Genomic DNA, 18886 nt, shown 5'->3' on the forward strand with positions numbered 1-18886 from the left:
AGAAAAAATTTACCACTTTTATCGAGTATGGCGATTCCTTGCACTTTTCTGAGAAGTATCAGACTCCGCCTGTCTTGGAATAAGGGTATTAACTATCGATTGCAACAACATTTAATCTCGATGCTTTCAGTTAAAAAAATCAAAATCTGCAACATTTTGAAAAGCCTATCTCTTCTTCAAGCGACCGTGACCGGGCTTAAATATAAATGTATTGTTTTTATGTTTTACATGAAATAAAAGGTCACCCACTTCCCATATTATGGATAACAAATCACTACAATGTAGTTATATTTAATATAAAAGTTATTGTAGTAAAAAATACATATATACCATTAGAGCATTTAGTTATTATTTTCACATGCAGGAACAATATTCTACAGTATTATTAAAAGCAAGTTATTATCATAGATATTTTAAATATAAAATTTCATACTTATCATATGTACATAAAAATACAAATTCATTCCTTCACTGAGAAAAATATCCAGGCTTTTTCCGATCATAATGATCGGATTATTTATTTAAAAAGTAACAAACGGTTACCGATTATTTTGATCAGACAATTTTGTCCGACGAAAAATATCCGTTCGTTATCTTTTGAACGGACTATTCGATACGTTATGTTCGATCAAGTATCTACATATATTTTTGATCGGATAACGTTAACTGATCAAATTGAATAAACAAGCATTGATCATTTAACATGTAAATTTTTGCATAAGAAAAAGATTTATTTATAAGAATGTGGATTATTTTTTCCACAACTTTTATAGTTTCAAGTACTGTTTTATATCCTGAGAAATTTCGTCGTCACACTTCTTATCGATGCTTCAATATTGAAGTATATGTAGCCAAGAATAAGAACGAATGCATAATAAATCAAATGGAAATACGTATTAGGTGTTGGAATTAATTCGTAGCGTTTTTAATGAAAGAATGTTATTTATTTCACATGAGCATTAAAAAATACATTAATGAAAGTACTTCCCATCACTTGTAAAACGCTACGAATTAATTCCAACACCTAATAATAAAAATCAAATAGATATTCGCGCTAGAGACACATGCTCGCTTGACTTCAACATGAAAATAATGGCTGTGTTCAGCAGAGAAAACTAATTAGCGCTTAGTGTTTCTTTAATACGATTCTTATATTTAGATTAAGAACTAAAGTTAAAAACCAATATACATATAAGAAGATAGAATAGATAAGAAGAAAGATAGATAGATAAGAAGAAAGAATCACTAAGCTAACTGATCAATTTTCTCTGCTGAACGCAGCCAATGTCATCAGCCAAGAGAGCCTATGGAAACAGTCGTTAATCACGTGACCAACTATTTTGTGATTGGCCAGCTTTCCAATTGATCGGATATCAAACTTGATAAAATACTCAGATAAAATACTCTCTTTTTATCTGTTCAAGTCTAATATCCAATCAAGTTGAAGGTTTATCAAGTTGAAGGTTTAAGGTAGATGAAATTTTAACGGATAGGCATATGATTATTCCATTCACATGTAATCGAAAATTACATTTCATTGAATAAAAGTGTTTGTCACTTCATCGGATAACCTGAATACGATCGAAATTGATCGGAAAAAATATTAGAATGGTTATTTCCGATCAAAAATACTGGACATTTTTCTCAGTTCTGGTCGAAAAATTTTGTTGAAATCTTGTAGAAATTTTGTTGACATTGATATTTCAATGATACTGAAAATTTGTTGAAATTTCATTGAAATTTCGTTGAATTATTCAGCAAGAATATTGAAAAATCATTAGAATTTAACTGAAATTTCTCTGTAAGTTCGTGGAAATTTTTATTAAAATTTATTGAAATTTCTTTGAAATTTCGTTGAATTATTCAGCAAGAATATTGAAAAATCATTAGAATTTAACTGAAATTTCTCTGTAAGTTCGTGGAAATTTTTATTAAAATTTATTGAAATTTCTTTGAAATTTGTTTAAAATTTCTCCGAAATGTTTATGAAAATAATTTTTTAATAAAAAATTTTGAAAAATCATTAAATTTTAACTGAAAGTGTTTGAAAAATTTTATTGAAGGTTTATTGAAATTTTCCTGAATATTATTTAAATTTCGCTGAAAGTGATTTTTTTCAACAAAAATACTAAAAAATTGCTGGAATTAAACTAAAATTTCTTTACAAATTTGTCCGAAAATTTTCCAAAAATTTGATATTTCTCTAAAAATGTATTAAATATTCTTTAACATTTTGCTAAAAGCATTGCAAAATTATTGTTTTATAAATACACAAAAATTAATTTTTATGCATTTTTTTTACATAAATGGTTTTAATATGTGTGAGAAGACAATATGATATTAATATTTTCGTTAATAGATCTTTATAATTATATTAAATATTAATTTTTTTCGATATGTACATGTTCCATCTTTTTCACATCTTTGATCAGATACGTTATAACTATATATCTATTAGCATTATAGATGTTCGTGGATCATCGAGTGAGCAGTTTCCATATGCAGAGATCAAGCTATGTTGGGATACAACTTTGGATAAGTGACCGCTTGGGAATGTCATGAAATTAATTATCGAATTCAGAGGGAATGTTTTTTTATCTTAATTTTATCGTGTGGAATATGATACTAATCAATAATATTTATTTTAACAATAAAGCTGGATTAATTAATTTTATTTTTTTGAAATTTCAGCGAAAAATTCGCAGTAGTGATACATGACACTATTCAGCTACCAGTACTGTAGTATAATAATATAGCAGTGCAATAGTGTATTTGAATATTATATTTTCTATTACACTACTATACTACTGCAGTACTACAGTTGCAATCAGTAGTTTCTTTTCGTAAGGGCATCCGATACAAATTTTCCAAAGTTCCAAAAAAAAGGAAAGCAAGCAAAAAATAACAATAATAATTTTCTTTATCTTTTCAATGTGAAAATAAGAACAGAAAAGATGAACTGTGCAAAAAATTCAGCTGGAAAACATAGAATTTTACATCAATGACACAAACTTTAAATAAAATTTCAGTAATATATACATATATTGCTGGATACTAATGATATTCGGCTATCCAACGATATTCGGATAAAATGTATCGGATAATACTGGATATCGGATCTGAATTTTCCAGATATCCGATGCATCCCTATTTCCTATAAAATTTTTACATTCCGACACATATCCAAACTCGTATATATTGGGTTTTAGTGATTTTGGCAATGAGCAGATATTAAATATTACTCGCTGGGTTTTGTTCCCAGGTACAGGATATCATGAACTATATAATGGTGTCGTCTGCAATGATACGATCCTTGCAACAGGTGTCTTCAGCTCCAAAGAGCTCTGGATGCTTTCAAAAGGTACGACGCTATATATTCCTCATAGATTCAAACTTGAGTTTATTCGTCAATTGCACGTAATACAAATTTTGCTGTCTTACACGCGTTTTTACATTCAATAAATTTTGGATTGATTTTGTATTATTGGATTAACTCTTTTTCCAGATATGTTATACATTTGATAGTTTCTCTGTGGATGCTTTCGAAAGGTGACATATAGCTCAATGCGAAAGACCTTTTGAAAGCATCCTGATTGTTGATACTTTGTATCATATTATCATATTTTTTAAATATTTATTACAATCTTTTTAATAAGAAAGATATGATATCTCGAGATAAATAAAAATAATAAGAAGCGCTACATTACAGCGTGTGCGCGAACGCTTCACACCGAGAATAGAGTAAATAGGAGATATATTGAATAATTGCTCTACAGGGATCCCCCAAGTGCCATGTAAAAGGATTTTTTGTAATATTTAATTTTTCATTAAAAACATTTAAAGAAATTGTTCGATTTGTCCGGATTTTAGTGATGCACTTTGTATACATATAAGAAAACGCTAAAAGTTTATTTTTAAATAGAAAAATAAGGCTCATAAACTAACAAATGTATATATACATATATATATATATATATATATATGTGTGTGTGTGTATAATATTAAACACACACATAATTTCACAAATAAGTCAGTTTTCTTTATTATATGTAGTAAAGAGAATATGCTCAGCGCCTATACAAACTTTGCACGAGTTATAGGACTTTTAACTCTTACACACAGGATGCGAAAGCACGTGTCAAAAAATTCAGCTGAAAAGAACACACTTATTAGTCCTCACATGGTCTTAACATATACGCTAAAAATATAGTAACGATAAAAGTAATGAGTTACCGTTACTCAAAATATGTAATCTAAGTTATCATTAACTCACAAAGAAAAGCAGGGTTGAGTAGTAGCTAGTTAAAACGTTCAAAATTAAAAATAAGTTAAAAAGTTAATGACTTTTAACTTAACTTAATTAATTTTAAATACATCAATTTTTAACTTAATTTAGTTATTTTTAAACTTCAATTTATTAATTTTTTTTAATTTTTCTATTTCTCTTAAAACTAATATTTTTTTCTATAAAATCTTAAACATTAAAGAATTAATTTAGAAAAAGTTGAATGATTTTATGATTAGAGACATTATAATAAGAATCACACTATACAATAATCAATTTTTATTGGCTCACTATTATAGGTTTTGTCAATTCCCACTTATATTTGAATTACACTAATTTTAGGTGTCGTAAACGTACCTTTTATTTAACAACATAAATATGAAATAAGCCTTAGATAAAGAATTGTTGTAAAACAGTGCTGCACATCCATCCATTTTCCAAATTTTTATGTATATTTTTTGTAACAAATATCTAATCAATGTAGTTGTAAACATGCTTGAGCAGTTGTTTCAGACGAAAAAAAGTTAGATAAAGATTAAAGAAAGAGAGATAATGCAAACATATATCCTTCTTTCTTGCAAGATTTTAGCAAAAACACTTTATGCTGTGATTCTTATTATACAGGGTGATTTTAATATATTTCGTCACCCATCATGAGCAGGTAGAGTGAATCGAACTGAGTCGAAAAGTCGTGTACCATTTTGCAATTTTCGCAATAGTTAACAAGATATTAATTACTAAAAATTATCAAATATTAATCTTGAATAATTTTTTATTCAAATACTATCAATTTTACAGAAAAACTGCAAAAGAAAAATTATTTATTTTATTCTCATAAAGTTCTGAGAATTTTTTAAGAATTTTTTTAGAATTTTTTAATACCGTATTTTCTCATGTCAGTTAAAAATAAGAAAATGCAGTACTAAAAAGTTGATAAAAAATTCTAAAAAAATTCTCTCAACTTTATAAGAAGAAAATAAATGATTTTTGTCTCTTGTAGCTTTTCTGTAAAGTTGATAGTATTTGAAAAATTATTCAGGATCAATATTTGGCAATTTTTAGTAATTAATATCTTAACTATTGCGAAAATTGCAAAATGGTAGAGGATTTTTCGACTCAGTTCTATTCACTCTACCTGCTCATGATGGGTGACGAAATATGTTAAAATTACATGTATAAGCAACTTACATGTGAATAAAAACATTAAATTTATCTGATAATCTATATTGTAAGTGTTTAAGTAATCTCATTTTAAGAAAAATTAGGACATTCTGATCTCAAAAATAATTTTTTTAAAATTAACTTTTTTTTAAACTTAAGTTAATTCAATTATAACTTAACTTTCATTAAATTAATTTTTTATTCCTTCAACTTTTAACTTAATTCCATTAATTTTATAAGTAATTAACTTTAACTTAATTTAGTTTTAAAAAAACTTAACTTATCTCCAACCCTGAAGAAATGTAACTTTGTTACCGAATTCACTGAAAGAAAGTAATGACAACGGTAACGGCATTACTTTCCAACCCTGCTATTTAGTGCGTCATTTAAAATCCTATAACTTTTGTCTGGAAAATGCACATTTTTTGAAAAACGAGTTCGGTTAGCTTCAGTTAAGCTAAGCACACACGATGAAAGCGCGCATGATTTTCTACATAATGAGTTTACATGTGCTGTGCCTGTTCTGATGCGGGTATATATATTATTTGCCCACATCGCTAATTGATTAATTTAAAATAATACAATCTTATTAGTAAAGCAGTAAAAAATACTAGGAACTCGCAAATGAACTCGATGTGTGCAAGTGCATTGCTCCTCTCTGATGCATGGTAGATACCAGGGTTGGAAGTTACTTTGTAAAAATAACTAGTTACGGTTTTTTTCTTTCAAAAGTAACTAGTTACAGTTCCAAGTTACTGAGACTTTACTTTTACTAAAATTAACTCGGTATAGTTATTAAAAAAGTAACTTTTCATTTTATTTATTAATTTTATTTTTCTGTTATCATGATAGAACAATATGAGTGACATCAATATATCATTAAGGCTATCAAAGAAAAAAATAATTTACATTTACAATTTACTGACCAATCAAAAATACTTCGAAGCATTTGTAATGGACCGTATCCTTAATCAGTATTCAAATTTTAACCAATTACATTAAATTGACAAATAAGTTTAAAATGTAAAGTAACTGTGAAAATAATTGTTAAATTAGTTACTAGTTATTGAAAGAAATGTAAGTTAAATTACATATAGAAAAAAGGAACTAAGTTAAGCTATTGAAAAAAAGTAACTGTAACTGTAACTTAGTTACAAGTAAGTAGTTACTTCCCAACCCTGCTAGACACTTCCATGCATTAAACGGAATATGCTATTTATTCTTGATTTCTGTGTTTGATGGTGTATTATTTCATGCCTCGCGTTTTCTTACACTTGTCAATCAAATGTTAGAAATATAATAGTTACGTGATTGATTGGTGTCATGTGTACATGATGTATAGATTAATGTCTTCTCTGTTCTCTTCTTCAGTTTGTAGTTCGTATGTACAATAAATCAATTCGATCAATTAACTTACAATTTATGTTAAACGACAAAATGTCTTATTTGGGATAAAGATCAAATAGTAGTACTAATAAAAGCATATAAAAATGAGCTTGCGTTAATGCATCATTATACAACTTTGCCACTGTGGATGATATCTTCGTGTGATGGAGCAAAGTACATATTATGCATTGGTTAGCATGCAAGGAAATGGGCATGAAAATCATGATTCGTGCGGTGTAGCTTTACACTCTGTATAATATAATATACTAGAATTCTCACCGCAATATTTCGAAGCCATGAAGAAGAAACAGATAGTTAAGCAATGTTTATTTTTTTCTGTCTAATGCATGCACTTTTTTTTCTTTGTCCCCGACTTCTAAGCATTCTAGTATCCAATCAGCTCACAATATTTAAAAAATATTTTTTATTTGATATAGTATAAAGTTCACTACAGTACATCAGGATTTTGAGTAAATTATGGTGAAATAGGCAAAAATGATGTTTTTAGACATTCTCATTATTTTTTTCAATAAAAATACTTGTTTCTGAATAAAGTCAACGTTTTAAGGTACAATTCAAGAGATTATGAATGAATTTTATATTATTATTGTATTACGATTTATTTTTATCAAATTATGGCTGTTTTATTTTTAGAGATGTATAATTCACATATAAGAAACTCATATAACACAAAGAGTTCAAAAATAATTTTAACGGCTTCAATTCTGAATTCATTTTCAAATGCAAAAAATTCTTTTCAGAACTTTTCAGAAAATAAATTTTTTTTGCATCTGAAAATGAACTCAGAATTTATGACATATGACTGAATTTAAAAAAATTTCTTTTGTCAGACAGCACACAATATTTATAAAATATTTATAAATATTTATAAAATATTTACAAATATTTTGTAAATATTTATAAGATTTATTATTAATATTTTAACTTATTTTAAATATTTTATAAGTATTTTTTGTGATTTTAGATCTGTGATGGCACAGATCACAAATATTTATTATAAATGTTATGAAATATTTTTTGTAAATATATAGTATTATAGTAAATGTTATAAAAATACTCAATAAAACATTATAATCCACGTAAAAAATACTAGAAATATTTATCATAAATATTATATAAAATTTAGTCTTACATTTTAATAATATTTCGAATGAAGCTTTATAAAAAATATGTATAAAATATTTATATAACATTTTAGAAATAGTAATAAATAGTAATAAATATTTATCATAAATATTCTGTGCAGTCTAGATTTGTACTCTTTGTGCTATCTGGACAGAGAAATACATACTCAAATACATGGCATCAAATAAATAATTATAATTATAATTTTAATTGTAATAAATAATTATATTATAATAAATTTACACATATATACACATATATAGATAAATAAATAGATTGAAAAGTTGTTTCAGAAAAAGTTGTTTAAAATCAATGATTCCACTATTCCGACCACTTTAAAATTATAACTTGATTGATAACCGTGTATGTAGTAGATATATATATATATATATATATATATATATATATATCCAAAACTTATATGCTACTTATAAGCTTGAAATATTTTTTATAGTTAAATTCAAATTATAAATATTTATTCGCTATGACATTTAAATAGATACGTATTTGTCTTTCTTGTATTGTAGATTATATAGAAAGTTTAAAATTCAAACAACCACAACTTGATTTATTAAAATAATAAGAGTCATTTAATCATAAAATAAAATTCGTTTGAAAGTTCTGCAATTGTTCTTTTAGCATAGACTTTATTTAAAAATAATTTTTCTTTTTCGTAAAAAAATTGTTGAAAATGAAAAAAAAGCCATTTTTTTGTCTATTTATCAGAAGACACGATAATGTCTTAGCGCTAAAACAAATGCAGTACATGTTCCTTCACGCATCTTTATTTTCTCAAAACGTACTATGCAAATTCTGACAATGGAATCGCGCTCGGAGTCGTGTTTAGCACGAAAAAAAATCTTCGAGTACATACTTTATAATACTTTGAAAAAATTGTTTTTTTACACGTCTTTATTTCAGTATAACATTTTAATATGTCTCGCGCGCGTGCATTTATTATTTATATGCGTTAGGTTTTATAGATTGATAGCCGAGAGAGAATTGTAACTTAATTCCGCTTTTTGCGGATATTTCTTAAATTATTCTTTTTATATATTTATTAAAGATAGAAATGATTAATTTTTTTTCTTTTCTTTCTCCTTTCTCTTTCTTTCTCTTTCTCTCTTTCTTTTTCATTTTCTCGGTTGGTTTTTGTTACGGAAGTGCTGTTTTCGCAATCGTACTCGTGAAGTGCAAGAAAAACGAATGACACACGTACGAGCGTGGTAAGAACCGTAGCTGCTAATATGTGTCTGGTTTCAGCGTCCATACTGCATGACCTCAGCGACATGCAGCCTCAAATAAACGCGATCAAAATAGAGCACCCACCATACTACTGCAGCAGTTACACCCCACCATCCGCAGCCACGACTGCGGATCACGTTCAGCCGGCAGCTAGCTTCAGTAAGTTTCAAAATTTGCCTTTGACTTTATTTTTAGTAGACAGAGTTGGGGTCGAGCGGTAGTCGCATAAATACATTTTCGTGTCCGAGGCTCACTAAACTAGTTCACGTCGTATAAGCAAAAAGAACTCATGGCAGGAGGGGGGAGGAGGATACGGAAATTGAGAAGGTTCTGATTGCGTATATCGCATATTGCGCACATGCATCGCTAATTGACTAATTTAAAATCAAGTATTCTTATTGGTAAAGCAGTGGAAAAATTACTAGACATCAACTGATGTGAGTGGCATGTGCAATCGCGCGCGAGCGCGCGCGGGAATATAGACAATCGGATTCCTCCCGCGGAAATTATTCGTTTGCATCTATATATTCTTTGTGTTAATTTTGTAATTGAAATAGTGGGAACCTTGTTTTTACTTGAGCTTTCTCATTTTTTTTAGTTGCAAACATTCATAAAAATCAAAAGCTATATGTCGCGATAATCCTATTATTATCACTATGATAATAATATATTTTAATTTAACGCTATTATTTTTTGTTCGGATTAATTTGTCTCCAGAGATTTGTTTCTATAATTCTTTTCATGTAGGTATACGTATTCCTAATATACACTCACATGCAAAAAAACAGGCTTCTTACATTTTAGCACTAATTTTTAATATTTTCAAATAGCTCAGTGAAAAATCATCTTAGCGAGATGTTTAAAAAACCTTTTTAAAGAAATCTATATTTTTCAGACTGGTACTTCTAAAAAACGATCTTGCCGATATTTTATGAAGTTACACAAACATAAATGAAGATGTGTCTAACCTTAAAATTTTTTATGAAATTTGAGAAGTTCCACGGCACGAATTAAAAATTATGCGAAGAAGTTATCATTCCGTACGTTGTACCAAGGAATTTATTGGAGATAACTTCCTATTGATGCAAGATAATGTGAGATCACACGTAGCACAAATAGTGACTAATTTTTTAAATGACGTTAACATACAGCGAATAATATGGCCTGCCATGAGCCCAGATATGAATCCCATAGAACATTTATGAGATATTTTGAAGCGAAAAGTGAGGAAACATAATTGTCAACGTTAGTAGCACTCCGAAACAGGAATAGCGTAATTTAAAATAAAAAGAAATAAGAAAATTAACAGTAAGCCTCAATGTATGAATTAATACATGAATTAAAACATCTCAAATTTTGTAAAAAATTTTGAGGTTTGACACATCTTCATTTATGTTTATGTAACTTCACGAAATATCAGTAATATCGTTTTTTGAAATACCGGTATAAAAAGTAAAGATTTCAAGCTTTAAAAAGCTTTTTTAAACATCTCGCGACGATGATTTTTCACTGAATTATTACTATTTGAAAATATTAAAAATTAGTGCTAAAATTTAAGTGGCATGTTTTTTTTTGCATGGAGTGTAAATGTCAATGTGTAGGCGACTTAAACGAAAGGAAAGAAAAAATAAAATTATCTATTCTATATAATTACAGTATTCAATAAAAAATCATTTTTTAAATTCAAGATCAGGGGTGATCGTTTTTTATAACTTTTTGAGCATTTATTATGCAAATTAGATAATAATTTTTTTTTGCGCGCGCGCACACACACAAACACAATGATATTTTGGGTGAATGTATACCGCCCGATTGCTATCAACTTTGGTAGATGTACTCCAAATGATATTAAATGAATATCTTTAAATGGATTTTCATCGACACGAAGATCTTGGGTAGATCTTGGAGATCAAAGTCAACATGAACGTCACTCGGAAGTGATTTATAATGAACTGTGTAAAGGTAATCCATTCAGGCGGCATATAACTTTAGTTAAACATTTTTGACACTAAACCTTGTCGATGAAAATCTATTTAAGGACATTCATTTGACGTCATTTGGAGTATTTCTGCCAAAATTCATTGCAGTTGGGCGTTGGACATTTTCATTGAAATTTATCCGATATTTTTATTATTATTTATATTATTTATATTATATAAACAATGATTTGTTAAATGCAATTTTATGTTATCCTATACATGCACATTTGTACTCTTTAAAATAAAATCCATTAGAGATTTGATAATAAGTGGAAAATTTAATATTTTTATTGTAAAGTATAATATTCAAGTCTTAATTCGAACCTTTATCGAAATCTCTAGGACATTGGAGTAACTAACAATAAATTTTTAAAAACAATAAAAAATATGTTTTTAAGATTTTTCTCTCTCTATTATATATATTAGGTGTTGGAATTAATTCGTAGCGTTTTACAAGTGATGGGAAGTACTTTCATTAATGTATTTTTTAATGCTCATGTGAAATAAATAACATTCTTTCATTAAAAAACGCTACGAATTAATTCCAACACCTAATATATATATATATATATATATATATATATATATATATATATATGGTTAAAAAGATATATATAATACAGAATCTATTACATTAAAATTGTAATATATATAGGCAGTTAAAGATCTATCAAATATTTTTAAAAACAATTATAAATGAAATTTATACCGACATGAATAAATAAGATTTTATTTTTCGTTGAAACGGATTTTGCTTCTTAGATCTTGATAAGTCCAACAAATTAAATCGATGCACAAATTTATAAGATTGAAGAATGTATTTGCAAATTTGCATACCACCATTATCAAGCATCAAGATCTGTTTCAAACAAAAATTAAATTTTTTCTCTTATTTGAAGTATTTTTAAATCATGTTTTTATTATTTAAACTTAAGGATTTTTTTAAGAAATAGCTAAATTTTAATTTGCTGTCAAAATTGATAAATTCAGTTTAAATTATAAGAAAAAATCCTAAACATGCATAATTTCTAAAATTTAAATATTTTTTTATTCTGACATTCGACACATTGATTCTATCATTTTGAATTTATCACTTTAACATTAAATTATTCAACAACTTAAAAAATTCCATAAATTTGAATAATTAAAAAGTATTTGGTGGGACCAAAAGGGTGTTATTTACTATGAGCTGCTGAAACCTGGCGATTCCATTACGGGCGATCGGTATCAGTTACAATTGATTCGTTTGAGCCGTGCATTGTGAGAAAAACGGCCGGAATACGAGCAAAGACATGATAAAGTTATTTTTTTTCATGACAACGCTCGATGTCATATCATAAAAGTCATAAAAAAATATTTGGAAACGCTCAAATGGGATGTTTTACCGCACCCGCCGTATTCTCCGGACATTGCTCCTTCTGATTACTGGTTGTTTCGAAGGATGCAGCACGATTTGGCAAGTCACCGGTTCACTTCTTTCGCAGAAATCGAAAATTGGCTCCAAAATTGGATCGCCTCCAAAGACGAGTCATTTTTTCGAGATGGAATTCGAAAATTGCCTGAGAGATGGGAAAAAGTAGTAGCCAGCGATGGACAATACTTTAATTAATCTGTTCATTCATTTTGTTTTGAAATAAATGCATTTTTGAACACAAAAAAACGGACCGAACTAATTTGTATTCCCAACACAATATATATGAATATATATATATATATTCATTACGAGGGACTTCCGGTTGAGCAGGTGAGTGGAATACACGCGTGTTTTAGAGCGCGGAAGCTTTTCTTAATTTTTGAGAGGATACTGTAGAGAATCTCCCTTCGGGGTTTGTCTTATAGCAGACGCGAGTCTATAAAATCGAGAGCTGGGCAAAAAACAGCTCGCGAAGCACATCTGACGCGAGCTGAATAAAAAACAAAAGGAACGAGGAAAGGCGGCAGGAGTGGATGGAATAAGAAATGAGGCATGGAAAGAAGGGGGAGAAAAGATTAGTAGTAAGATAAGTGGATTAATAAAAAGAGTGTGGGAAGGGGACGGCTTCCCAGAGAAATGGAGAGTGAGGGTGGTGGTGCCAATCTGGAAGAGAGGAGACAGAAAAGAAACAGGAAATTACAGAAGAGTGACACTTACAAGTACTGGGTATAAAATTTATGCAAATATACTGAATAAGAGGTTGGTGAAAGATATAGACGAAAAAGGAGGATGGTGTAGATCGCAAGCAGGATTCAGAAAGGGAAGAGAAACAGTGGAAAATATAAAAATATTGAAGTACATGATAGGAAAAGGGATGAAGAAGAAAGAAAAAGTATATGCCTTGTTCGTGGATCTAAAGGCGGCCTTTGACAGGTTGGATAGGAAAGTTTTGTGGGAAATGATGAGGAAACGGAAGGTAAATGAAGACCTGATAGAGAGAGTGGAGGAAATATACAAGGAGACGCGATGCGTAGTAAGAGTAGGAAAGGAAATGTCGAAGGAATTTTGGGTGAAAGGAGTGAGGCAAGGATGCCCATTAAGTCCGACCCTATTTAATATATACTTGGCGGATATAGAGGAAGAGTTGAAAAAGGGAAGGGGAGGAGTCAAAATAGGGAACGATAGGGTGTGGTCGATTGAATATGCGGATGACATTGTGCTGGTATCAGACAGAGAGGAGGGACTAAGAGATATGATCAGGAGGTGTAAAAAATACATGGAAGGTAAAAAGTTAGAAATAAGTATAGAAAAATCGAAGGTCATGGTATTTAAGAACAAAGGAGGAAAGGAAAAAGAGAGATTTTGGTGATGGGGAAAGGACAGACTGGAAGAGGTAAAAAAATACCTGGGATACATAATGACAAGGAGTGGAGAAGATTATGAGCACATTAGGGAGAGAATAAGAAAGGCAAGAGTGGCAATGGGCTGGGTTTGGAGTTACGGAAAGAGGAAATTCAAGGGGGATGTGAGATGGAGGCTAAAGCTGTTTGACAGTATAGTTAAAGGAATATTATACTATGGGATGGAGATATGGGGATACAAAGAGTGGAAAGAGATAGAAGTCATACAAGAAAAATATTTGAAATGGGTATTAGGACTGGAAAGGATAACACCAGGCAATGTTCTCAGGGAAGAACTAAAGAGAAATAAGCTCAGAGTGGAGACGAGGCGGGCGGGGAGATGGGAAGAAAGGATAGAGAAAGGAGAAGGAGGAGAGATTGGGAAACTGTGTATGTTGGAGAGGAGGAAGGAGGAAAGGAAAAGTGAGATGATAGAATGGACGAGAGAGAGTCTAGAGAGAAGAGACTATCTATGGAGGGGAGGCGTTAGTGAGGAAAGTTTAAATGGATGGGGGGAGAATAAATGGGAGAGAGTGAGAGAGAGAGATATTAAGGTGGATGAGCAAGAGAGAAGGGAAAAGGTAAGGAGATCAAGATCGTGTAAGAACTATGAAAGAGTCCATGGTATACCTGAATATATTCGAAAGTGCGGGAGGAAAGAAGGGAAAAAGATGGTAAAAATAGCAAGATGGAAGTGTGGGAATGAAGAGAGAGGAAACAAGTACTGGATGAAAGAAGAGGACAGGAAATGCAGACTGTGTGGAAAAGAAAGAGAAGATGTGGAGCATCTGAAGAAAAACTGTGAATACGTAAAGAAAAAAGGGGGAAGCAATCTGAGAGTTTTAAATGAGGATGGAAGGGGGTATGATTGGATGATGAGAATAGAACGATTAAGAGAAGAGAAAAATAGAAAGACAGATAGAAAAGAGAAAATGGAAAATGTTGTGGATATATTGAGTGTGTCGAGGGTATGAGTGTATGAAATATATGAATGAATATGAGATGGAAGGAGGTGTGTGAGTGGGTGAGTGCGGGGGGGGGGGAGAATTCGGATGTGTATGAAAAGAGAGAGAGAGAGAGAGAGAGAGGTGTAAGAGAGTATGAATGAAAAGAAATTGTCAAGTAGGAGAGAAAGCGGAGGAAATGCAAAATGTGAAGTAAAATGTAAAACGAGAGAGAGGGGAATAAGATAGGGAAAGGAATGTAATAGAAATTAAGAAGCAAAGTTTAAAGTGTGTTTAATTTTTGGAAGTCTTTGTAATCACTTTGTGTGAAGGCAAATAAATACTACTACTACTACTACTACTACTATATATTCATTACGATCATATTTATTAACAGAATATACATATAGAGATATATTTATTTATTAAATATATCACACATATATATATATATTAGGTGTAGTAAAAAGAAATCCATTATTTTTCCAATGAGAGATGGCTTTAGTAATCTATATCACGCGTAGACAGAGATACAGATTACTAAAGCCACCTATTGGAAAAATAATGGATTTCTTTTTACTACACCTAATATATCAGCTTGATCAAAAAGTTTCCGGAAGAGACCATCAGGTGATGCTCTGAGTCAGCTGATTTGAGTTCTTTTTTTTGACTAGGTTGCCACATCTATCATTGACATTTCCATCAAATTTTATCGCCATAGCTTGACATTTGTAAAAATTACGCCGTCTTGAGTACATCTACCTCTGCGCGTGTTTTCGATTTTTTACAGTTTTAAAAATGGAGTTGAATTTGCAACAACGAGTTTGCAACAACGAATACCATCCAACAGCCATCGAATTCACCCGATATGGCTCCCTGCGATTTTTTTCTGTTCGATCGAGTCAAAAAACCTGCGGGGAACGCGTTTTAACAGCCGAAAGGAGGTAATGGAAAAATCGAAGACGGCTCTGATGGCTATACCAATAATAGAGTTCCAGAAATGTTTCAAGAGCTAGATCAAGCGCTGGCATAAGTGCGTTGCAATCGCTGGAGAGTACTTTGAAGGGGACAATATCACTTTTGATGAATAAACTTGTATTTTGAATTTTCTGAATGAATTCCGGAAACTTTTTGATCAAGATATATATTAGTTTACTTAAAAAATGTAAAACGTAAGATGTTCCCAAATTTATGGAGGGTACTATATAGTAATCAACTTTTATTTTTAATCAATTTTTATTTTTATTAAATAATAAATTATAATTTTACCAAAAAATAATTTATATATTCTACGGATTTCCAAGTATGGAATTCCACATGGAAAATTTTAAGTGTGGGGAATACCACATCAATACCACACTATCGGTCGACGCTCCTGGAAGGCTGCGCCCAGTGAATTCCAAAAGAAAACATTGTTACCTTTTTAGAAATAGATTAAAAAAGGCGCTAAAAATACGCGCTCCTCGAACAAAAACTGTTATACCAAATTAAAAAATAAAATCCAAGTGATACCTACACAGTAAAAAGTATTCTGTATTTAAAAATAATCAATATAGTTATCGCTCAATTATACAAAAATAAATAATAAATTGTCAAGGATTAAGAGCGCAACAGTAAGTTGATATATGTTAATGTTTTAATTTATAAACAAATATAATATACGTTTCGATAAATATATTCAGGTCATTTTCAATGTTAATACCTAATAGAATATATTAAACAGAAACGGTTTTTCTAAAACCTACATATTGAATTACTTAATTCTAGATTACATTTAGATATAATATTCGTATAAATAATAAAATCTATTGTTTTTTTCTTTTCGCAATTAGTCCTCAATTAAAATCTGGTTTTCCACTATGTATCTCTTGACAGAAATTACAATGTCATTTTGAGAAACTTTAGTTAGCAGAATAGCCGTTAGTTTTTCAAAGTGTAGATTGGACATTGCTTAGTATCAAATTATAAAAATATTATACAAAATGAATTGTTCTACTAAATTTAACTGTTACTTTAATAAATGTATGTCATACTAATTTAATCGAATTAGATTTTAAATTCTTATACGCAAAACTACAAGTATTTTGATAACATTATGAGTAACGAATAATTGATAAAATATTCCATACCTTAAACAATTTTTAAAAAAATTATCCATTCTATTTAGATAAAATTAAACTGCAATGTGTAGACTAGAACATCTCTCTTATACGTTATCTTATCTCATCAGTTTGGCTTGTGGATGTTCAACATAAAATGATTATATCAACCGAAGAGAATCTCTAGTAGGAGACATGTAAATAAAGGAAGTGGAAGAGAGAGGGTATTAGGAATGGGATAGTAGTTGTAGGATAGAATCAGGCTTCAGGTAACGATTCTGTGTCGCTTTATTTGTTCAATGCATTTTTTTGTCTCTTAATAAAGATCATTTCCGACATCAATCTCTTATTATATGACGGTTCGTTGTCAAGAATTTTAACTTTATTCCAGTTAAAATCTGTAGATCATACCTTTTTTTGTGACATATTGGTTGTTGTGATTTAAAATTCAGATATCTTTCGGAAAAGATTGGTTTTTTATAGCAATCAAATATATAATTCTCTGTTCATCAATTATCGTTTTATCTAGAAAATTCTATATTTGTATAAGAAACGATCCATTCAAATTTTGTTAAAATTTTGTGTCGAATTTTATATTCAAGTATTTTTATATTCAAGCATTTAAGGTAATGTGTTTGTTATTTGAATATTTTATGTTAAAATGTTAAAATTTGATATGAGTAATTCTCAAAAAATTAGAAATTTTACCATATTTTTTAAATACATTTAAATACATTAAATTGTATTCGATCTTCACAGAGAAAGATTATGATTGCATGTATATAGGCAACTAATGAAGAACTGAAAAAATAATTTATTTATGTCTAAAAATCAACTTTTATTCATGAAAATCTTAGTCTCCTGGAGTGTCACACAACTACTAAATTTATACAATCAGTGTTGCAAAACTTGTGGGATAAACTTATGAGCGCTAATGCAGCGTGAGCCGTCATCAGTGTACATTTGACTATTATACGGTTATCATTATACTCTTCTTATAAAAATAGAATGTATGTCTTATAGAATGTAATAGTAATACATCAAAGATTTTATACAATCAATGTGGACAAGAAAAATCAATCTTGTGGACAAGAGAAAGAGAACATCTATAAATATATTTTAATATAATTATACATAATTATACATAATTTGTATTTAATTTCTTATAGATTTTTTTTTATAGAATATTAATAAATTTATTTATTCCAAATAGTATAAAATTAATAAACTTTTATGTAGACAATATTTAAAGTTTGGAGATGCGCTATTTGTGTCATTCTATCTTTGTATTACATCTATATAATAAACAATAAAAATAGGAAGACACAAGCAGCACTAATACAAGCGTTTGCTCGAACGCAATATACAGGGTGTTTCAGAATTCGCGGACATGGATTATATAGCCTGATTGTATGTGCCAAAAGAGGCAACATTTTCCTATGGCAAAATTGCGTTCAACAGTATTTTTTAAATGAGAGCAATTTTAAGTTAACGAATTAGCACATCACGTTACGCATGGATTAGGGGCGGAAAAATATTACTATTTTGAATACAACTTATATAAGAAGAGAATGTTTGCTAATTAATACTGCTGAAGAATCGACTGAAAGTAAAATAAGTATACACTAGACAACTTGTGAACAATTATGATATTTAAATATCATGCATAGTTTTTATAAAATCTTTAGCAAACTAGTAAAATAATGATATACATGCTCATACGCCGAGCTACGCCGTATGTGTGCCTTCGAATCTTGCGTAACGTGGATCGCTCGTTTGTTAACTAAAAATTGCTCATTTAATTAATTGCTCTTTTAAAAAGTATTG

The 18886-nt window shown here is 29.6% G+C and overlaps 1 protein-coding gene across 9 annotated transcripts in view; it reads left to right on the top strand.

Annotated features, from left to right (window-relative positions):
• Positions 1 to 18886, top strand: part of NfI (Nuclear factor I) — a 380015-nt gene that overhangs the window by 84191 nt on the left and 276938 nt on the right. For 7 of the 9 annotated variants that reach the window (XM_087410439.1, XM_087410445.1, XM_087410454.1 and 4 more), the window contains 2 exons: positions 3263 to 3361; positions 9242 to 9382. In XM_087410439.1, the coding sequence (XP_087266565.1) occupies positions 3263 to 3361; positions 9242 to 9382 (240 nt within the window). The remainder of the gene's footprint in view (positions 1 to 3262; positions 3362 to 9241; positions 9383 to 18886) is intronic. The other 2 variants (XM_087410461.1, XM_087410479.1) reach the window with 2 other exon arrangements.

The sequence above is a fragment of the Acromyrmex echinatior genome, chromosome 1 (genome assembly GCF_024713525.1).
Source record: "Acromyrmex echinatior isolate Ae372 chromosome 1, ASM2471352v2, whole genome shotgun sequence".
Lineage (NCBI taxonomy): Eukaryota > Metazoa > Arthropoda > Insecta > Hymenoptera > Formicidae > Acromyrmex > Acromyrmex echinatior.